General features: G+C 32.8%; 5 protein-coding genes across 8 annotated transcripts; 3 read left to right on the plus strand and 2 right to left on the minus strand.

Moving 5' to 3' along the window:
* Positions 1-1,692: 1,692 nt before the first annotated feature.
* On the minus strand, positions 1,693-8,378 carry Rok (Rho associated coiled-coil containing protein kinase). The gene is made up of 10 exons (XM_027347406.2): positions 8,360-8,378; positions 6,702-7,230; positions 4,891-6,646; positions 4,651-4,830; positions 4,278-4,590; positions 3,181-4,218; positions 3,035-3,113; positions 2,878-2,964; positions 2,686-2,812; positions 1,693-2,631 (listed from the first exon to the last, which is right to left on the minus strand). The coding sequence occupies exons 2-10, from the start codon at positions 6,813-6,815 to the stop codon at positions 1,910-1,912; spliced, it is 4,416 nt and encodes a 1,471-aa protein (XP_027203207.2). The 5' UTR covers positions 6,816-7,230; positions 8,360-8,378; the 3' UTR covers positions 1,693-1,909.
* Positions 8,379-8,474: 96 nt separating this feature from the next.
* LOC113797090 (uncharacterized) lies at positions 8,475-9,672 on the plus strand. The gene is made up of 2 exons (XM_027347411.2): positions 8,475-9,070; positions 9,133-9,672. Exons 1-2 carry the CDS (start codon positions 8,941-8,943, stop codon positions 9,570-9,572), a joined length of 570 nt encoding a protein of 189 aa, XP_027203212.1. The 5' UTR covers positions 8,475-8,940; the 3' UTR covers positions 9,573-9,672.
* A 29-nt stretch (positions 9,673-9,701) lies between these two features.
* Positions 9,702-10,936, plus strand: LOC113797091 (uncharacterized). Its single transcript, XM_027347412.2, has 2 exons — positions 9,702-10,025; positions 10,085-10,936. The coding sequence occupies exons 1-2, from the start codon at positions 9,775-9,777 to the stop codon at positions 10,878-10,880; spliced, it is 1,047 nt and encodes a 348-aa protein (XP_027203213.2). The 5' UTR covers positions 9,702-9,774; the 3' UTR covers positions 10,881-10,936.
* On the minus strand, positions 10,920-18,895 carry LOC113797088 (glucose-6-phosphate 1-dehydrogenase-like). 2 transcript variants are annotated; one of them, XM_075820005.1, is made up of 5 exons: positions 18,821-18,895; positions 12,655-13,230; positions 12,544-12,581; positions 12,149-12,481; positions 10,920-12,094 (listed from the first exon to the last, which is right to left on the minus strand). In XM_075820005.1, the coding sequence occupies exons 1-5, from the start codon at positions 18,878-18,880 to the stop codon at positions 11,011-11,013; spliced, it is 2,091 nt and encodes a 696-aa protein (XP_075676120.1). In that variant the 5' UTR covers positions 18,881-18,895; the 3' UTR covers positions 10,920-11,010. The 2 variants fall into 2 exon arrangements, with proteins under 2 accessions (XP_075676120.1, XP_075676119.1); XM_075820004.1 differs by lacking the exon at positions 18,821-18,895 and adding an exon at positions 14,175-14,828.
* Positions 15,304-17,869, plus strand: PIG-Q (phosphatidylinositol glycan anchor biosynthesis class Q). Of its 3 annotated transcripts, XM_075820006.1 has the most exons (5): positions 15,588-15,702; positions 15,764-15,931; positions 15,990-16,700; positions 16,767-17,056; positions 17,129-17,869. In XM_075820006.1, exons 2-5 carry the CDS (start codon positions 15,828-15,830, stop codon positions 17,518-17,520), a joined length of 1,497 nt encoding a protein of 498 aa, XP_075676121.1. In that variant the 5' UTR covers positions 15,588-15,702; positions 15,764-15,827; the 3' UTR covers positions 17,521-17,869. The 3 variants fall into 3 exon arrangements, with proteins under 3 accessions (XP_027203209.2, XP_027203208.2, XP_075676121.1); XM_027347408.2 differs by having other exon boundaries at positions 15,304-15,931; positions 17,157-17,350; XM_027347407.2 differs by having other exon boundaries at positions 15,305-15,931.
* Positions 18,896-19,828: the final 933 nt, after the last annotated feature.

Raw genomic sequence — 19,828 nt, forward strand, 5'->3', positions numbered from 1 at the left:
AAAACAATCGGAAATCGAATCCATACAACAGAAAAAGAAAAAGAATCTTCCCCATGAAATAGAGATTCAAAACAGCCGATAAAGGGTTTTTTCCGATCGAGCGAAAAATTTTTTTTTGAAGCCAAGCATTGAATGAAAACAGTGGCACATGTCATCATCATATGGTTATATGTGTGTGCGTGCAAATCTGCTGATAGCTGATAGATGATGATCATTAATAATAAGCAATCTAGTCTGGGCTTTCGTATATAGCATCGGCATTTGTGTATGAAATTCATTGTGTGATTATTATTATTATTATTATTATTATTATTATTATACCACGTTACCAATCAATACACCATTATGAATGAATATAAGAATTGAGCAATGGAATCCGAGCAACAGCCGAAACAAAAAAGAAACTGAAATGATAGTAATTTTTTTCTTGGATTTGGTTGTCCTGGTATGATGATGATCATAATGAATGACTTTATGCATTTTTTGCCTTTCAAAATGAATGATGCGATGCAATTTCTTTTCTCTTTTTTTGTTTTTCCAATAATAATTCCATTCATTCCTTTTTTCCCTTTTTTCGCATTGTTAATATTAAGTTAAGTTAGTTTATTCAATGAAAAGAAGATGATGATGATGATGGTGTCAGATTTGATTTTGCATGAATGACTAAGCCAAGTTTCTTTCTTTCAACAACATTGTCCACCATTGTTCAATGACAACTAATCCATCACCAGCAAAAAAAACAGTTCAGGGTATTAATTAAATTAGACAAATTCCAAATTCAACAAAAAAAAATGACCCGAATAATCGACGATAGGATGCAAATTGTATCGATTTTCATTTTCATATAATGTTTATAAAGAATCACGTTTCGTTTCGTTTCGTTTTTTTGTTTTTGTTTGTTGTCAAAGTCATTTCTCATCAGATCGGATACAGAAAATGAATCGGAGATTGGATCGTCATTTGTCGTAGTAAAACGATAGTTTGTTTGTCATGTCAATTGTCTTTATTTGGTGTGTATTTATATACGTCTAACGTTCGATTATAATGTTTATTATATTCGATTCGTGACAACGAATAATAATGAGCTTGTCGTGAGTGGATCAATTCATTCAATAACGACTTGAACTTGTTTCTTTACAAATATTCTCTACTTTTAATTCTATGGTAAATATTTGTTCCCAGTGTTTAAGATAACGATCGCTTTAAGTTTGAACATCCATATCATCACTTACAAACTAAATATAGTCGAATGGTCTTATATTTTTATCAAGAAAAAAACAGCTAAATTTCATTGAATTAAAAAAATTTGAATTACATGTTGCCCTCTATTTGTCTAAAATTTCACTATCATTTGTGACTATGATCTATAGTTGAGTGAGGTTAGGTTAATGACTATGACTATGATCTATAGTTGAGTGAGGTTAGGTTGATGACTATGACTATGACTATGATTCATAGTTGAGTGAGGTTAGGTTGATGACTATGACTATGACTATGATTCATAGTTGAGTGAGGTTAGGTTGATGACTATGACTATGACTATGATTCATAGTTGAGTGAGGTTAGGTTGATGACTAATTATCATAGTTTTTTGGCTTAAAAATTGTCCCTTCAAGTTTGACTTTGAAGAAAAGCGTGCGTACTCATAACTTGTTATTAACATATAAAATACAATCATAACAACAAATTCAGTTCATTTTTGATATTTTTTGGCTTTTTTTATTTGCACACAAACACACATACACAATTCATATGATAAAAAGAATAAAATAATATAATAAAATATAAAACCTTTCTGTTTTTTGTTTTGTTTTTGTTTTTTGGTTGTTGGGTGGAAATATAATAGGGTCAATATGCAATAAGTACAACAAATAATCAAATTTGGTTTGTGGATTTGGGTTATGAAACATCACTGTCCATTGATATTATTATTATTCATTGAATTGATTGAGCTTGAACTACTAGTAGAACTGACATTAGTTAAATCAGATTCGGACCTTTGTTGTTGTTCCATCATCATAATCATCTGTTGTTGCGCTGGTTGTTGTTGTTGACTATTTGATCCATTAAGAGGCGGTAATGTAGCCGATTTAGTTAATGATGTTGATGAATTTGAATGATGTGTAGATCGATTAGAAACTGATGATGACCATCTATTATTTGAACTGGCCGATCGATTCGTTACTGATGATGATGATGATGATGAAAATTGAGAAGCTTGATGAATGTCAGTGGTAGAGGAATCATGATGGCTATGAACATGTTGACTATTTTTGTCATGAATAGACTGTTGTTCTTGATTGTGAAGATCATGGCTGGAAGTAAAACTACGACTTTGATTCAGATGACTTTTGTCAGGTGTTGATTTAACGCTGGCCATCGAATCCGATGAATAATTACTTTGAAAACTGAGACTACTCTGATGCCTTTGATGTGATGAATGATTAGATGCAGCGTAACCACATTGTTTGATTCGTTTGCATAGAAAATGGATCCATTTTTGCTGTTCATCACTGCTAGATGCTAACAATAACAATTCTTTGGCAGAATTTTTCAGATACACTCGACACGGTGTTACACTGTTTTCGTGTTTGTTGTCCACATGTTCTTTGTGTATTTTCATCCGGCAACCTAGATCACCATCAATTAGTGAATAAACTACTACTACAATCATCAACTACTAACCTTTACAACCAAGTGCCGGTGGTGGTTTTAACATGTGCCACATTGGTTTCAAACAAACTTCACAAGAAGTTGGCATATGAAATGTAATGGGTATAAATTCATGACCTTTATGTTCAATAGTAGTTGACTATCATTAAGGCGAAAAAATATATGTCTCAATACAACTCTAATATGCCACAACAATTTACTTACATCTTTACCGTGATGATAATGATTATCCAAATGTGATGAATTATCACCGCCCGGTTTACGACTTTCTCCCTCACAGGCGTATAAAAGCTAAAATGAATAATTATATTAATTTATATTGGGTGCATGGCTTAATCAATAATCAATATATTGGACTAACCTGGAATATGCGAGGAATATCCTTAGCATCAGCACGGATCACATCACCTTGAGATACGGAACGAGCATGAAACAATTTACTTCAAAAAAAAGATAAGAAAATAATTTTTATTAGTTTGTCAATTTGTGGAAATAGTGTAGGCATACCAAAGATCCAATATAAGTGTTGGATCCGATTTAGCTTTATCGTTTTCGTTATTGTAGAATATAATTTTTCGACTCGATACTACAACATATTGTTTACGCCAACCATGTCGACGAATGTTCTGTTTATTGGGTATTGAAAGCCAACCTTCTAATCTTGATTCGTCTACTTCTTCGACGGTATTAGGAATCGATTGTGATTGCTGATATGAAGCGACTACCGATGACAATGACGATGTTGTGGACAAATTTTCCTCTGATAATCGAGTGTTTTTGCTACGTAATTGTTCTAGTTCGGCATCTTTGGCTGCCACTTCCATTTGCAGTCGAAGTTTCTGTTGAGTTTCTTCTTGCAAAATTGCCTGAATATCGTTCAATTCCTTCTGATGTTTTGAAATCTTGAGACTACAAGAATTTCTTTCTGAATTGAGTTCCTGTTCTAGTTTGCGACATTCTTTTTCCTTTTTCTTCAATTCCATCGCAATCGAACTCTTAGCTTTTTTGTCGGTCATTTTCATATCACGCCTGTTCATAATCTCGGCCAATTTGTTAACAGCCTGTTCTTTGAGCAATTTTTCCTGTTGTAATTGTTTGGCCAGTATTTGATTTTCCTGTTGAACAGAAGCAACAGCCTCTGCATTATTATTTAAATCGTTTAATTTGGCTTCGAATTCTTTGTTTTTCTTTTTTAGTTCCTGAATATAATCACCAAATTCTCGTTCATTGCATCTAAGTGTTTCGATAGTGGTATTCGAATCTTTTTTCAGATTGGCCAATTGTTTAAGCAGTTCTTCCCGTTCACTTTCCAGATGAGATTTGTCATTCTCCAATATGGTCAATCTTTCCCTGTAATTGGTATCATGTTTGAGTTGATTTTTGAGGTATTCGTTCTCCTGAACAATATCGGTCTTTTCTCTTGTAAGCACATTTAATTCCGAAGTCTTTTCATTCAATTCTTCGCTAATTTCATTCAATTGATTTTTGTAAATCTCTGAAAAACAATGCTCAGTGTCCAAACGAATTTTCATATCATTGTAATCACTGATTCAACGGAAAAATAGATAAGAAAAACAAATCCATCAATAATAAATAAAACTTACATTGTTAATTTTTGGTATGCTTTCTTTGCTTCTTCCAGTTGTGATTTAATTAATTGATTTTCACTTTCAGAAAAAGCAAATTTTTGCGCCAAAATTTTCACATCCGACAGGCTATAGCTATCGGAAAGATATTGTTTTATTTCATTGTCGACATTATCACTGCCAAACGAACGATCATTTTCCATATTTTGAACCTGTTGCTGTAGCTGTTGTCTATCAACTTTTAGACCATCGATTTCTTGTTCTTTTTCCTTCACCATCGTTTCTAATTGTTGGCGTTTATGAATTTCTCCTTCAAGCATCGACTTCAAAGCTATAATATTGATTTGAAAAAAGAATAAGAGCAACAAAATCAATGCTATTCATAACATACCGGAAACATCCTGAAATTGGTCCGAGTGAATGAGAACTTCAGTATTGCGGTCATCATTTGCATTGGTGGTGACAATATTATTGTCATTCTGATCAGGCGTAACAATAGCCATCGGTCGATTTACCTTATTGGTAATGGGTCGAAGTTCATGTAGTTCGTTGGTCAAGATGATTATTTGCGCTAAACAGAGATAAAATTAATCATCAGACAACAAAGCGATGATAAATATTCAACACTTACATTCCAATTGTTTGACTTTGGCCTTATAATTGTTAAGCAGATTGGTGGCAACGTTAAGCTCTTCACGTGTTGCTGAAACATCCTTTTCTTTGCTGTCGGATATTTTTTCGAACATGGCAATTTTATTTTTCATTTCACCAATGACAAGTTCTTGATTACGGATCGTATGCTGTAGATCGTTCATTTTGATCGATTCGCGGGCAAAATTTTCTTTCTCTTTTTGCAACATTTCGCTTAGCATTGTCAATTTTTTCTCCATACTTGAATTCATTTCATTCAAAGCATTCTGCGTCTGTATTCGTTGTGTTCGTTCCGAATCATATTTTTTACGCAATTCAATCATGGATTTTTCAGCAGCTTGCCGATTTTCCGTTTCTTGATCGAGTGTGGCACGTACTTTGATTAGATTTTGACGTAACGAATTGAGATGTTTTTCCAAGTAGGCTTTATCGTTCTGTAAAGAATCTATTTGTCTATCTTTCTCGTGCATGGTGAGCCGAAATTTGTGGTCCAATTCGACACTCGAATCAATAACCAGCGAACGTTTATCTTGATCACTTAATTCGGCCATTCGACCGACCATCATGTCGGATTCGCCATCAACCGATTGTGAATGGCGCCGTTTGCGAGAGAGAAGAGCATTATCACCAGAATATGTGAACCCAATGAACGGGATGTGATTGCCGGCGAAAGCTCGTGGTTCGGGAAAATGTTCATTATCTTTGCGTATGTCGATACGGTTAGAATTGAAATTACTTGTATCATCATCACCGCAAAGTTCAGGAATGACAGGTGCTATACATTGATGAATATTGTCGAATGTCCACTGTTCGTTTTGAAAAAATGGATGGTTCTTCACTTCGGGCATTCCGTTGCGACCCAACCGATTCAGACGATCGGTGAGAAAGGCACAGATAAGACTACGAGCTTCCACAGATATTTCTACATCATCAGGAAAATGAAGATGATTTTTGTGATCCATTATTTTGCCGTACGTTCCGACCAATGATTCAGCAAAAAAAGGAGTATCACCGATAAGCATTTCGTAAAGAAAGACACCCACCGACCAATAATCACATTCACGACCATAGCATTCTTTGCCGCTTTGTGATCTTAGCACTTCGGGTGAAATGTAATCAGGTGTACCGACAGCCGTTTCCGAATGGACAAGACCATTGTCGTCCATACGCATACAGGTACCGAAATCAGCTAATTTTAAATGACCTCGCCGATCTAGCAACATGTTATCGGGTTTGACATCACGGTGAACAAAACCCATCGAATGAATGGTGTCCAATGCGAGAATCACTTCGGCACAATAAAATTTGGCCCATTTTTCCGGTATATCATACTCAGACATAAGACTGACAAGATCACCACCTGGCATATAGTCCATCACCATATAGAGATGTGTGTGGGTTTGAAAGGCGTAATGTAGTTTGACAATCCAATCAGAATCGGCATGTGCCATGATGAACTTTTCCTCCCAAAAATATGTGTCCGAACGTTTGATCATTTCGAATTTGGATAGTACTTTCATGGCGAACACTTTTTTCGTATATTTGTGGCGGACAAGTTTCACTTCGCCAAAAGCACCCGAACCAATCACTTTGATCACATTGAAATCATCGGGTTTCATGCGCGAATTTGAAATCAAATCATTGTATTTTTCATATTTTTGCAGAAACAGATCAATATTTTTGATCCGTCGCAATGCAGGATGATTACAATCAATGACCAATGCTTGAACACAATCCTGTCAACAACAATCAAACAGAAATTCATTATTTATTTTCACACCAACAACTTACCAGGAGGCCATCGATGTTGAGATCGGATTTTGGATCAAGAAGACATTCTTCTAGCCTAGTCACCCTTTTATCCCTATTATCTTCTGCTATCTTAATCATTTGATCATCGGCCATCTTGACCTTTTCACTATTCTTTCCAATAATGATTGATTCCTCTCCACAATTGATAAATAATTTTTTTGGCAGAATTTAAAACAAACAAAAAATTGAAAAAAATAAAAATAAAACAAGCTAATTTAAAAATCAAAAAAGACCACTATTATTAGATGGACATGGTCATTGAAGAAGGTGGTAATTGATTGAGAAACGATGACAAATCACAGATCAATTCAAATGTTAATTTTGTTGTTAGTGGTGATAGTTAGGATGATGATGATGTTGATGATGATGACGTTTGTTTTGGTTTGAGATTAATTTTTTTTGGTCGCTCAGTCACGCATCCATTTAGGTGGCGGCGATGGACATCACTTTGGTTTTTGTTTGGTTATTGCAAGATAATAAGATAGACATTCACATCTAACTTTAAACACTGTCATATAAGGATATTATAAAAATATTATTATCAGATATTTATCATTCCAACACTGTCATTACATCATTATTATGATCATGATTTGGAATCGATAATTCTTGCTCAACAATAAATCAAATGACCAAACCCTGAGCGATCATCAGGATGAGAAGAAAATCCTTAAAATATATATATCGCAAAAAAATCGAGCACGATGACGCCAGCTGCAACAACAAGGTAGCGCCACTGATACTTTCTTTGTGTATAATTTTTAATGGCAATGGTTTAATATAAATACGCAGCTCATCATTATCATCATATCCATTCAGTTTGTTGGTTGCTGGTTTGGTTGGTTGTTTTGTTGAGTAGGTTGCCGTAATAGTTAGCAACAGTCTGTTTGCTTGCTTGGTTGCTCATTGCAACCAGAGAAAAAAACATGGTCAGCTTTTTCAACAAAAATATCGTCCACAATATTGCCTAATGGTTGTCATGCATTTCATGCATCGCACACGATTCACAATTCTGCATGTGGATGATTTTTCAAATAATAAATGTAGGTAGGTAGTGGTATTTTGTTAGTGTGTAGCCAATATGTGGCTATATGGCTACATTTGAAAAATTTCAATATTATTGGGCCTGTTGCTTTATGGGACCAGAATGTGAAATTCTTGACCTTGAATTATTTTTCTGAATTGAAATATTAAAATGTGTGTTTATGTCATATGAAACTAAACATAAACAAAAACAAAACCACTTGGTGACAAAGCAACTTGGCAACAAATGATTGGATCATAACAATGACAAAATGATGATGACTCAACCGTTAATCTTTCGATTGTAATCATCATATATAATATATTCCCTTCTTTATTATTATTATTATAGCAACGATGCCAAAAATGAAAAAATCAACAATAGATGCCTGTTGTTGATGTTTTTAATTTAAAAAATCTAAAATTTCTGGATAAGACCAATCTGAATTCTTGGCTTGGGCGTCGGCAAGAATTTTGAAAAAAAACAAAAAAAATGTACAGCATACCTCTCAACAACAACTAAATCAAAATATTTGTGCTTCGATATTATGGGCTTTTTTGGATTTCTGGATATTGATACAATTTTTGTATGGATGGACAATCTAATAACATACCTGATTGAAGAATGGAATTTTTGTTGTTGTTGGCATTTATCGTGTTTTCATAGTTAAAATTGAGTATATCGATTTCGAAATGGAACAAAATAATTTGATTAAGTTAATTTGATACAATTCGATTCTTGGTTTGATGAAAACAAACTTAAACTAAACTAAATAAATAATGACTGGTAGATTGGCGTAAAACTAATGAAGAATGAATTGGTCCCGATTCAAAACGAAAAAAAGAAAGATGCAACAGCCTAATGAAAAACTCACATGAGAATGAATGAATGAAAAACGCATGCGTTTACCTCAGGAGCCAATTAGCCAATATTCAAATGAATAAGAATCATTAATTGAATTCTTATTGACTTGGTTAGGTGAATGAACATAAAAAGATATAACGATAGTGGTCAGCGTATAAACAAGCTTTGATTTGAATGCTGGTCAGAATGGGCCATTACCGCCCATTTTATATGATGTAGGTATTTTTTTCGGTTGGAAAAAAGTTTAGTTCGCCACATAAACACCAGATCGAGAAGAATTTACCTTGTTAACTAAAAGTTTCCCTCCAAAAAAAGAAATCGATAAAAAAGATGGATAATATGAAAAATTTGATTGAATTAGTGAAAGCACGACCAGTGCTATACGATGTAAGTCTTAACAAAGATAATGAAAGTCGACGATTAGCTTGGCAAGAAATTTCTTTCGCCCTTCAGCAGCCAGGTATGTATAAATATGACTAATTTATTGACAAAACAAATAAACAAATTCATTGCCAAAACTAGCTGATGATTGTATGGAAAAATGGAAATCATTAAGAGCTCAATTTCGTTACTATTATAAAGGAGACCATTTTAATGATTGGAAATATGCACAGGATATGGCCTTTCTTGAGCAACATATTCGCTGGCAACGTAAATCACTTTCATTCAATCATTCCATTAACGATGATAATGTTGAAAGTATTCAACAAAATGGTCATCATAATAAAACGGTAGCAAATTCACCTGTATCACCTCGACTTCGTGCCAAATTTTCGAACAAATCCCAATCCGAGCCTCAAGACGAGCAAATTTCAACAGAAAAATCAATTTCATTAGTTTGTCATAAATCGTTTGCTTTGAATCAGAAAATTAATTGCATAATTCAAAACATAAAACCTTTGATTGCCATCATTTCGATAGTTTTTATTTTGATGATTGTATTTTATTATCAATTATTTTGATTCATATTATCAATTTATCATTGCTAATTGTCATTCTTTTTCATTCAAATGATTTTCATCCATCAAAAACTTGAAATTAAATTCGAATGTTTTGATTTTATACGTGATTGTACGACTTTTTTTGTGTGAACTTGGCTTACTTGTATAGATATTTCAGCTGTTATACGATCGAAGTTGATCATTTTGATTGATATAAATTAAAATGAGACCATATTTTGGTAATTGTAACCAATGGGTAATTGGACACAGAATTTGGTCATTGTATTCGGTGAAAAATATCCAGAATTATGGCCGGCAAATACGACGTTGTGGTTACAGATCACGAAATAATAGTGCGTCCAATGATAATTCGAAACATTTTTATCCAATGTTATTCTCCGGTGTTTGTATCGGTTGGCTTTCAATTCACACAATGTTCAGTGAAAAAATATCCAGATGGATTTCTGATGATAAGTATGTAACAGTCAATATTTTCCCATTGATTCGGATATTATTATTATTTTTTTGTTCAGAAACAAGCTACCGATCGAACTAGAAGAATTTATCTCCGATACAATTCAAACAAGTCAACTAAATGAAGCATTGAAACAGATAATACCGGCATCATTTTATTTATCCAAGCAAATTGAGCCAATTACATTGGGCACATTTCAAACTCATTCTGGTGCATGCATTTTGCTGCCATTCTATTTCCAATACAATACTGTTGACCAAATAGATGATAGTTATGTATGCAAAGTACTCGGTCTTAATTATTCACATTTGTGTGACCATCACTCAGATGATGGAAAACCAATGATAGAACATTTGAAACAATGTTTAATCCTATCGACAGAAGCTAAGCGTTTCGCTTTGACTTCTTTATTACACAATAATGCAATGCCAGCCGGATTTTATGCCGATTGTTTTTCATTATTCATTTTTCCATTTTTGGCCAATGAATCGGCAAATTTATTACAAAAACGACTACGACAAAAAAATCCTGTGATTAATCTAATGGCATCAATGTTTGGTTATTTTGCTTACTATTTGATTAATCCATGGTTCAAACAAACACAAACGCGTTATGGTTACTGGTGTGTTTACAAATACGAATCATCCGATATACAAAAAGGTTGTCAAGAATATTTTGATAAATTGATACGATTACAATCGATACTAGCCACTTATCAACAACAATCAAATTGGACGGATCGTTTGATTTGTATGCTGAAACCAAGTACATCCTACTCAATGGTTGATCAACAAAATGATTGTGGGCGATTAGAAAAACTGGGTGAAAATTTAGGCTGGTCAGATTTGTTTTAATTTGTAAATATTATTATTACTTAAAAAAAACAATAAAAATTACTAAAACAACATAATATTTATTTGTGAGTAACGGTTTATTTGGACAAAAGATTTAACAAACAAAATTGCACATAACATTGTTCACTGATCAATCAGTAGGTTGTTGTCTATCTTTTTCCGGTTTTTCCCATCTATATGTTCCATAGAATCGAAAACCATTGGCAATACAAAAATCATCGGCTTGTTTAGGGCCACGTGATCCATAAATGTAAGGCAAAGGTACCACTTTTTTGCTTTCAATTTCTTTGAGCAAAGGTGTAAATATTCGCCAAGCTTCACGTAGTTCATCGGTACGAACGAAGTGCATTTGCGAGCCAGAAAATACATCCAATATAAGTCGTTCGTAAGCGTCCGGTAAGACAACATCTTTGTATCGACTGCGATAGGTTAGATCGAGTTCAGTCTCTTCCAGACGAAAAGTCATACCAGGCTCTTTGGTCATCATTTTAATGTAAACAGCTTCCCCCGGTTGAACTCTTATGACCAATTCATTACGACGACATTGGCCTTGAAATATGTCACCAGGAACATCACGAAATTGAATACGAACTTCAGTTTTACGTTCGTTAAGAGCTTTGCCACACCGCAAAAAGAACGGTACACCATCCCAACGTTCATTGTTGATTATACATTTTGCCAAACAGAATGTAGCCGTCAAAGAATCTTTCGGTACTGTTGGATCTTGTACGTAACTTTGCCGAGAATCTTCAGTCTTGCCATTAGGATCGGCAATATATTGGCCTAAGACTACATCATCAAGTGATAATGTTTTCATGCAACGTAATACTTTCACTTTCTCATCACGTATATCTTCCGCACTTGCTGATACTGGTTTTTCCATAGCGACCAGTGTTAAAATCTGAAGCAAGTGATTTTGCATTACATCACGAATAATGCCAAAATTATCAAAATAACCACCACGGCCAGCTGTACCGAATGGTTCCTTAAATGAAACTTGAACGCTGGCTATGTTTTCATGATTCCAAATTGGACCAAAAATACGATTAGCAAATCGCAAGCCCATCAAATTTTGTACCATTTCTTTGCCCAAATAATGATCAATACGATAGATTTGTTTTTCCTCAAACAAACTGGACAAATGTTTGGATAAAGCTTCAGATGAATCATAATCTCGACCAAATGGTTTTTCAATGATAATACGATTCCAACCACTTCAAACAATAAATTCTTAGCAACAAATACTGCCACAAACTAACCATACTTACGTGCTAGACATGCAGTTATCGTGAATGTGTTGAGTAACCGTACCGAACACTGTAGGCGGCAATGCCAAATAGAAAAGGTGATTGCATATCTCATCCGGAGTGACCAATTCACGAACCGATGCCTGTAGTTTGATGAAATCAGCCGCATCATCATAAGAACCTTTGATGTAAAGATTTTGTTTGAGAAATTGTTCAAACAATTGTTGATCAGCATCGTTTTCAATTCGAACATAGGGTCGCATATTTTTCCCGATATCCTCCACAGTCAAATTAGATCGAGCATAGCCAACAAATACGGTTTTGGCCGGAATCAGATCATCCCTAAAAATAGACCTACGATGATGGCAGAACAAAATAAAACAGTCACCATATTAACATAATATGTTTATATTTACCAAAGAGTGGGATATATTTTCTTTTTCGCTAAATCTCCCTAGACATAATGGAATGAGATGAATCAAACAATCAAACCAACAGATCAAATCAAAGCAAATAGATCATAATACCGAAGCGCCCATAACAAAAAAGAGATGATGATCACCAACTTGATAGTTGAGCGATTCTCGTATTAGACGCAATGCATCTAATGATATGTCCATACTGTCCATTGATGATGTAGACAAAATAAGTGACGATAATGTTGAATGTTGATGTACGAATGTTTCACCTGTCGATTTTAATGGATTTTCCAAAGATTTCGATGCACTATTTGGATGTGTAATTGTGTGATTAAAGCTTTCTTCCAGTTCGAATTGATCGGCCAATTCTTGTTCAATCAAATCTTTATCGTGGTTGTTGTTTGGTTGCGTGGACAAGGATTTCACTAAAATTTGATCTTCATCAACCACCGATTCAGGTTGTAATGTTTGTTGTTGATGATGATTATTATCACCGGTGTTCAAAAAATGACGTTCAGATATTAAACTAGATTTATCTGGATCAAAATCAAAATGACGGTGAAATGTTGATGATGAGGTGGATAATGAATAACTTAATGTTGAATCAGAATCTGTTGAATATTTGGAAAGAAAACTTTTCCTTTGCCGATTATTGTTTACTTGAATTGGCTTTTTATTTTCAACCTGATTATTTGTTTGTTTGTCATCATTCAACAAAGTTTGATTAATGAATGTTGTTGATGATGATGATGATGTTAATAACGAATTATTGTTAGCTAATTTTGCACTGATTGGCTCTTGTATGGATTGTTGTTTATTACCGGAAATACTGTGATTGCCAACACCGTTAGCAACAATCAAATTATCACTGTTAATATTATTGTTTGCATTAACGGATGTTACGTTCAAGTCAGGATTTGTTTTACTGTTATTAGCATTAGTATCAACAACACCACCTGTTTGACATAGACCCATCACTGACTGGTTAACATGATCAACAAAAAATTCTTATCATACCATTATTTCATTACAAATAGCTAACATTCTAGTTTGTTAACCAAAAAACTATATGGCTACGAGAAAAAATTATATATGCAACAATAGCAAGACGAAAGAAGAAAAATTGTCGTTGTTGATCATTTTTCCTTCAAATTTATTGATCGATAATCAAATTCAAAAAAACATTCACCATTCAAACCGCATGCACGCAATCAGACAAAAAACAATTGAATAGGATTTCTTCTATCTTTTTTTCAAATTACCAAATGAATTTTTCTTTTTTTCAAACTCAAATAGACAAGACAAAAGAAAACAATAGACATTCATAAAAACCAAGTTTTGTCTTAAGGTCGATTTATTGTCTATAGTCTGGTTTGAAGAAAATTAGAAAAAAATTTCAAAGACACATTATACACCTATACCGATCTCTATGACAATCATTATTTTCTTCTCATTACAACTGTGTGTAGAGAGAGAGAGACTGTTCAATTGCAAATCATATTCAACAACAACAGAACAAAACCCACCAATCGATCGATTAACCGTAGCCACCCAACAAAGTAATCAGCAAAGGATAAATCATTCTTCCAACAAGAATATTCGGCAGTTCAGAGTTTTGTTGTACTCACCCGAATATTGATGATGATCATCACAGGAAATTGTTTTGTCAAGTCAATCACCACTAACACCATCAATTTTGATGAATAATTTAATTTGATGATAATTTTTCGTGCTTTTTATCATCTCCGACACACACACAAACACATCTGAATTGAATGAATTTTTTAAAAAAATTTCTTGAAATTGATTCTGACTGATCTTTTGCGAATATCTTTGAAGAAGTTGCTCGGTTGTAAGCCAAGAAAAAATTGAGTAAATGAATGATATAAGAGAATATTGTTGTTTGCTAACAATGTAGAAAGCTGTATTGATGATAATGATGATAATCAAGTCCTTGAATCATTAAGTGGAAAAGTGAGATTGAGAGAAAAAAGAGAAAAAATCATCAAAGCGGATTGTCATCCAGAATGAATTGGCCAAGAGCTGTTGTTTTGTTGTTGTTGTTTTTTGATGAAGATGATAGAAGAAGAAGGAAGCATTTCATTTCATTTCCAAAATTCTAAATTTGCCCTGATGATGAAAAAAAGACAACGATCATCGATGCACAGCTTTAATGTTGTTTTTCTCTCTATGATGATCATTGGTTGTTGTCAACGGCATTATAATTTCGTATTACGTATGTTGTTGTCATTTTTTCAAAAAAAATCCAACGAAAAATTAAATGAGCCATACACGTTGACAGTTATTTTTTTGTTGTACAGGTATATTATACATGTATATTTAGCCAGTTAAACAGTATAACAACAAGGGCAAAAAATTTTTCTTCCCAAACTCAACTTTTTTTGCAATAAGTACATATAACCTGAATTCTTGTTGAGAAAAAGAAAATTGCCAGCTCAATTCGTTATTCATTCATTTTGATCATAATTTAGAGAAATCATAATAAATTTCTCTAAATTATTCGGATAATAAAACTCTCAATTATTCATATTTGGCACACTTATTTTACCTAATACAAGTGAATATTGTGTAAATATTTACATTAAGCAAACCTGCCCACCTCCGGAAAAAAAATCAATCCGATTCTGATTGCCAAAGCCAATAGAATCGATATGGAATTATATAGCAAATACCAGTTTCTGTTCTGTAAATATCAATATTGCATATAACGTTATCTATTGACGGATTTTGTAAACAAAATCTAAACAAAAAAAAAAATAAAAATAAATAAACAAAACTTAGAATAGATGGATGGGATTGCATATGATTTTGGAAATCATTTGGAGTTATTGTGATTGTTGGCATTATTCATAATGGATCAATTAGAATGGATCAATATATTTATACCCGATCGATTGACTAATATGGTCGGTAATGATGATGATGATGATGATATAATGGATGGCCTATTATTTGGCCACTATGAACGTAGTATTGATGGCCATGGTTTCAATGTAAGCATTACTGCTGTTACAAGAAAATCTAAATCATTGGACAGACAATCCATCAAAACAAATGATGTCATCGATAATCTAGTCTGTTTAGGACGAATGAACTTACTGAACCATGATTGTTCGGATACAGGTCACATGAATGGTAAAAAAATTTCGTTTTGTTCGATTTATATGGAATTGAATTTACTGTATAAAACTGACAGCAATAATGATAATGAAAATGATAATCATGAATCATTGCCATTTGATCTTAAATCAATTCGAATAATGGGCAAGCCATTTACGAATCGGGACAAAGTGTCTTTCATTCTATATGATACATATCGATTGATGCGTTGTCAATCGTTCGATATTTATAGGCCGGGCAACAGGTAAGCCATGTTTCGAATGTATTTTCATTTACCATATTTGTATGTTTCACGTTTATAGAATCGAATTCCTAAGTTTTGTATTGAGAAGTCTATATGATACTTCGATCGTGTACGAAAATAAAAAGCAAATAAAATATGAGAATAGTTTGAATGATTATATGATTGAAAGTCAATTATCCACTACATTCATCTATCATTATGCTCAAGCCAAACGATTAAACCGATCGGCTATCTGTGATGAACGTTTTGATAATTGTGAACAAAAAACATTGCGCTCACCTTATTTGATTCTCTACTTATTCTGGCTGTTTGATCTGATGGATATGATCACATTTCACAAATCCTTATTCATTGCACAACTTAAATTTCGTTTGCTTCAAATTCGTTACATATGGAATCTAATGAAACAATCGCCTAGCAAACAGTCATTATCGTTGGGCAATCTATTGTTTGCCATTATTTTTGATCATATTTTAGGCATATTGGCTACATGGCTCATATTCAAATACACAAATCAATCACATCTGATGCAATTAGTCGACACAAATGTCGGTTTATTGGTGAACAAAATCAACAATATGTTGGTATTGTTGCAAAGTATGCCAGCCGGTCTTAAATTAAATCAACCATTTAATGATGCCATATCACAAGTGATGTTCTATCACATTTATCTATGGCAAAACTATATGCTAATATTTCAATCATTGTTTCCTGCCATTATGATTTTTGCTTTTTATTTCGGTATATTTGGCATTACATTCACAATCAGGTAATGATTCGATTCAATGATTGAAAATTATTTTAATGAAAATTATTTATTTGGCTAATATCAAAGTTTACTTTGCGATCTGTTCAATATGATCACTATCCATATTTATTGTTTTTATGGATACACCTCACGTGTATATAATTTTCAATCGGCTGGAATAATATCATTGTGGCGATTGTTTCGTGGCAAGAAATATAATCCACTTCGTGATCGTATCGATTCATATTCATATGAGAATGTTCACCTTTTCATTGGAACGATATTATTCACTGTATTTATATTTCTATTACCGACCGTATTGATGTATTATGTTGTAATGTTGATATTTCGATTGATCACTATAGCCATTAAGCAATGTAAGTAGTGTCTAGTAGTCTATCTATTCTGTATTTCTAATTTTTAAAAACCAAATCACCACATGCCTGTAGTTTTGTTTTTTTTCATCGATTTTCTTAGCACAATACCTCTCTATACTGTATGGTTATGGCTTATCAATTCGGAAATAGTCTCCGGTCGAATCTATTTTCGCAGACTAAGCCACCAAGACAGCGAAAATGGTAATAAATTTGCTGTTTTTCGAATGGAAACATTACCTGATTCGTTTGGTAATTTATTCAATGGACAAAGTGATTGTGTAGCACGAAAACTTAAGCAATTTCTATTGGCTAATTCCTATCGTAATGAACCATCATTCAAATGGAATCAATTTTTTTGCGATGTACTTTTAGGTCGTAATATTGGCCAAAATATACCATATTGGTTTTCATTTCTACTTATTTCAGTATCATTGTGTTTATTCTACCGATTCTTTGAATCTTGACGATCTCAATATATCAAAATTGTAATTATCAAATTATTACAAACTTTTCAAATACTGCCATAAAAGTTAATTATTGTACAACCATAACAACAACAACAAAACCATGTTGTCTTTTTTTGATTATAAATTGCAAACACATTGTTGTTTCTCTTGATTCAAATAAAAGAAAAATGGCCGGAAATGTTGTTTGTGGTAAAATGTCAATTTCAATTTCATCACATCCTTAATTCATTCATCCATTGGTTTATTAAATTTTGTTAGACAATTGTTTTCTGTTGAAAAAATGTTGATGAAAAATTCTTGAATTGCAATTGATAATAAAATAACTAAATCAATGGCTTGTATCAAATTTTTGACATTATTACATTATGCTGAATTGGTCAGTTTTTTCCCAAAAATTTTGATCGTTGACAAACCAAACTTTTTTGTTGTTGATCAAGCATCAATCAATTAAATTTGGCTGTTGATTGGTTTGTCACGAGTTAGGTTAGTTCATTTATTTACAGTTTTCACAGCCGTAAACAATGATCGATTGAATGTCATTGTGTTTGTGTTTGGAGTGAAAATCACATTTGGCAATTGGTTTTCATAATTGTTGTCGTTCATTGAGTTTTGCTTTTGCTTCTCAATCAATTAAATCAGACAAATTATTTGACAAAATGCGTAAAACTAAAATATTTATCAAAATTTACACAACACGCATCTTATGTGTGCATTGCAAGTTGAACGAAAAAGCTTTCCTTTTCGAAAAAAATCGATTTGAAAAACGGAAATGGAAATTGAATTGATAATTTTTTTCAAACCAAAAAAACTAAAAATCACATTCGACCTATAAATAACCATGAATTTTGGTTTAAAACATTTTGGGATAAATCAAGTTCAGTTTTTATTTTTTGTCAGTTTTCTATAGAAAAAAACGGTGTCACCTGAATCGTTTTTTGTTTGTTAAAATCCATAAATAATGTCACATATAAACATGATTGTTACAAATTATCTTCATTTAGCCTGTTTTTCACCTGTGTAAAACATTATTTCATATTAAGCGTTAAAATATATTAATGATGATGATTATCGAAAACTAAAAACAACAAAAAACACTGGCCAATTTTGAAAAATTTGTTTTTCTTTTATTCATTCATTCATATAATGATTAGAAATTAAACGAACCAAATCTGTTTGTTCAATTTCGATTTCAAGCTTGAAAGATTTTATTAAGAAAAAACAGAAACGAAAATTTTCCTGACCATTGTGATGACACTGGATATTATTAATTTTACTCATAATTATAATGGATCCTTACCGGACAGGGAGCGTTGACTGCCACAGGATTATACAAACTTGCAAACTGGTCACTGGTCATCTGGATCAGTTAATCAATCAATCAATCAAACAAACAAAAAATGGCATTCAATTTTTCAATTAAGAATATGGCAATCTGTTTACAGATCTATTATAAATGATGATATCAACAGTATTATGTTTCATTTATCAATTGGCCTCCATCGATCAAAACCACAAAAAGACAGAAAAACACAAATAGTTTTCGCACTGTGGAGACAATTATTATTTATTTGGATAAGTTCAGTGCAAAAAATGAGAAAAATTTGCATTTTTATCATCATTATCATTATTGCTTTGGAGATGGCCAATGTTTTTCTCGATTATATTCCATTTTTTTCTGTTTCCTCGAACTATTTTGATTGTGACCGCGATCACATGCTATGATAATCAATGGTTGATATGGGAAAAAATGTTGCCGTTTTTGTTGTTGTTGTCAATTTCACCATCTTTGAATTGATTTTTTTTGTTCCCGGTGACACGCTAGGGATTCTTTATTTGATCATCGGTCATCAATTGACCATCGATGATGATGATGATGATAGTCCTGCATCTTATCACCATCATCATCGTCATAAGCTTTTGACAATCATTTCCGATTCACACAGAACTTTCCAAATGACACAATTCAAATGTGAAATCGATAAATGAATTTATTTTTTTTTCGTTTGAATCAAAAATTCATCTAATAAATGAAATCAATTCATGCATCTGGTATTGATCAAATCTGATTAAATGCTAAACAACATCAAGAAATTAGAGGATTTCCATCATCATCGTCGTCGTCGTTTTCGTTTTCAACAAGAGTTTTCGAGGGGGAAAAATGCACGAAAATGTACAAAATGTTTTTCAAACTGAAAAAATTGATTGTTACGGATGAGAAAAAATCCGTTCATATTTTCAACATTTCTGATAAGATGATATTTGTTAAAGAAAAAGGATAAGGATCTAATAATCGAATTTATTTTGC

This window comes from Dermatophagoides pteronyssinus, unplaced genomic scaffold (assembly GCF_027571235.1).
Source record: "Dermatophagoides pteronyssinus isolate colony J.1.1.1.1 unplaced genomic scaffold, Derpt_VIB-CSIC_2022.12 sq0005, whole genome shotgun sequence".
Lineage (NCBI taxonomy): Eukaryota > Metazoa > Arthropoda > Arachnida > Sarcoptiformes > Pyroglyphidae > Dermatophagoides > Dermatophagoides pteronyssinus.

Excerpts from the sequence above, each read along its gene's own strand:
- LOC113797091 (XM_027347412.2), top strand. The coding sequence starts at position 9,775 with ATGAGACCATATTTTGGTAATTGTAACCAATGGGTAATTGGACACAGA. Across the intron at positions 10,026-10,084 it reads AGATGGATTTCTGATGATAA|AAACAAGCTACCGATCGAAC; the intron begins GTATGTAACAGT and ends TTTTTTGTTCAG.
- LOC113797090 (XM_027347411.2), top strand. The coding sequence starts at position 8,941 with ATGGATAATATGAAAAATTTGATTGAATTAGTGAAAGCACGACCAGTG. Across the intron at positions 9,071-9,132 it reads TTTCGCCCTTCAGCAGCCAG|CTGATGATTGTATGGAAAAA; the intron begins GTATGTATAAAT and ends TGCCAAAACTAG.
- PIG-Q (XM_027347407.2), top strand. The coding sequence starts at position 15,420 with ATGGATCAATTAGAATGGATCAATATATTTATACCCGATCGATTGACT. Across the intron at positions 16,701-16,766 it reads GGCATTACATTCACAATCAG|TTTACTTTGCGATCTGTTCA; the intron begins GTAATGATTCGA and ends CTAATATCAAAG. Across the intron at positions 17,057-17,128 it reads CACTATAGCCATTAAGCAAT|TTTTGTTTTTTTTCATCGAT; the intron begins GTAAGTAGTGTC and ends ACATGCCTGTAG.
- Rok (XM_027347406.2), bottom strand. The coding sequence starts at position 6,815 with ATGGCCGATGATCAAATGATTAAGATAGCAGAAGATAATAGGGATAAA. Across the intron at positions 6,647-6,701 it reads TCAACATCGATGGCCTCCTG|GATTGTGTTCAAGCATTGGT; the intron begins GTAAGTTGTTGG and ends TGTTGTTGACAG. Across the intron at positions 4,219-4,277 it reads GCATACCAAAAATTAACAAT|TGATTACAATGATATGAAAA; the intron begins GTAAGTTTTATT and ends CCGTTGAATCAG.
- LOC113797088 (XM_075820004.1), bottom strand. The coding sequence starts at position 14,237 with ATGGTGTTAGTGGTGATTGACTTGACAAAACAATTTCCTGTGATGATC. Across the intron at positions 12,482-12,543 it reads AAAATATATCCCACTCTTTG|GTCTATTTTTAGGGATGATC; the intron begins GTAAATATAAAC and ends CCATCATCGTAG. Across the intron at positions 12,095-12,148 it reads GATAACTGCATGTCTAGCAC|TGGTTGGAATCGTATTATCA; the intron begins GTAAGTATGGTT and ends TATTGTTTGAAG.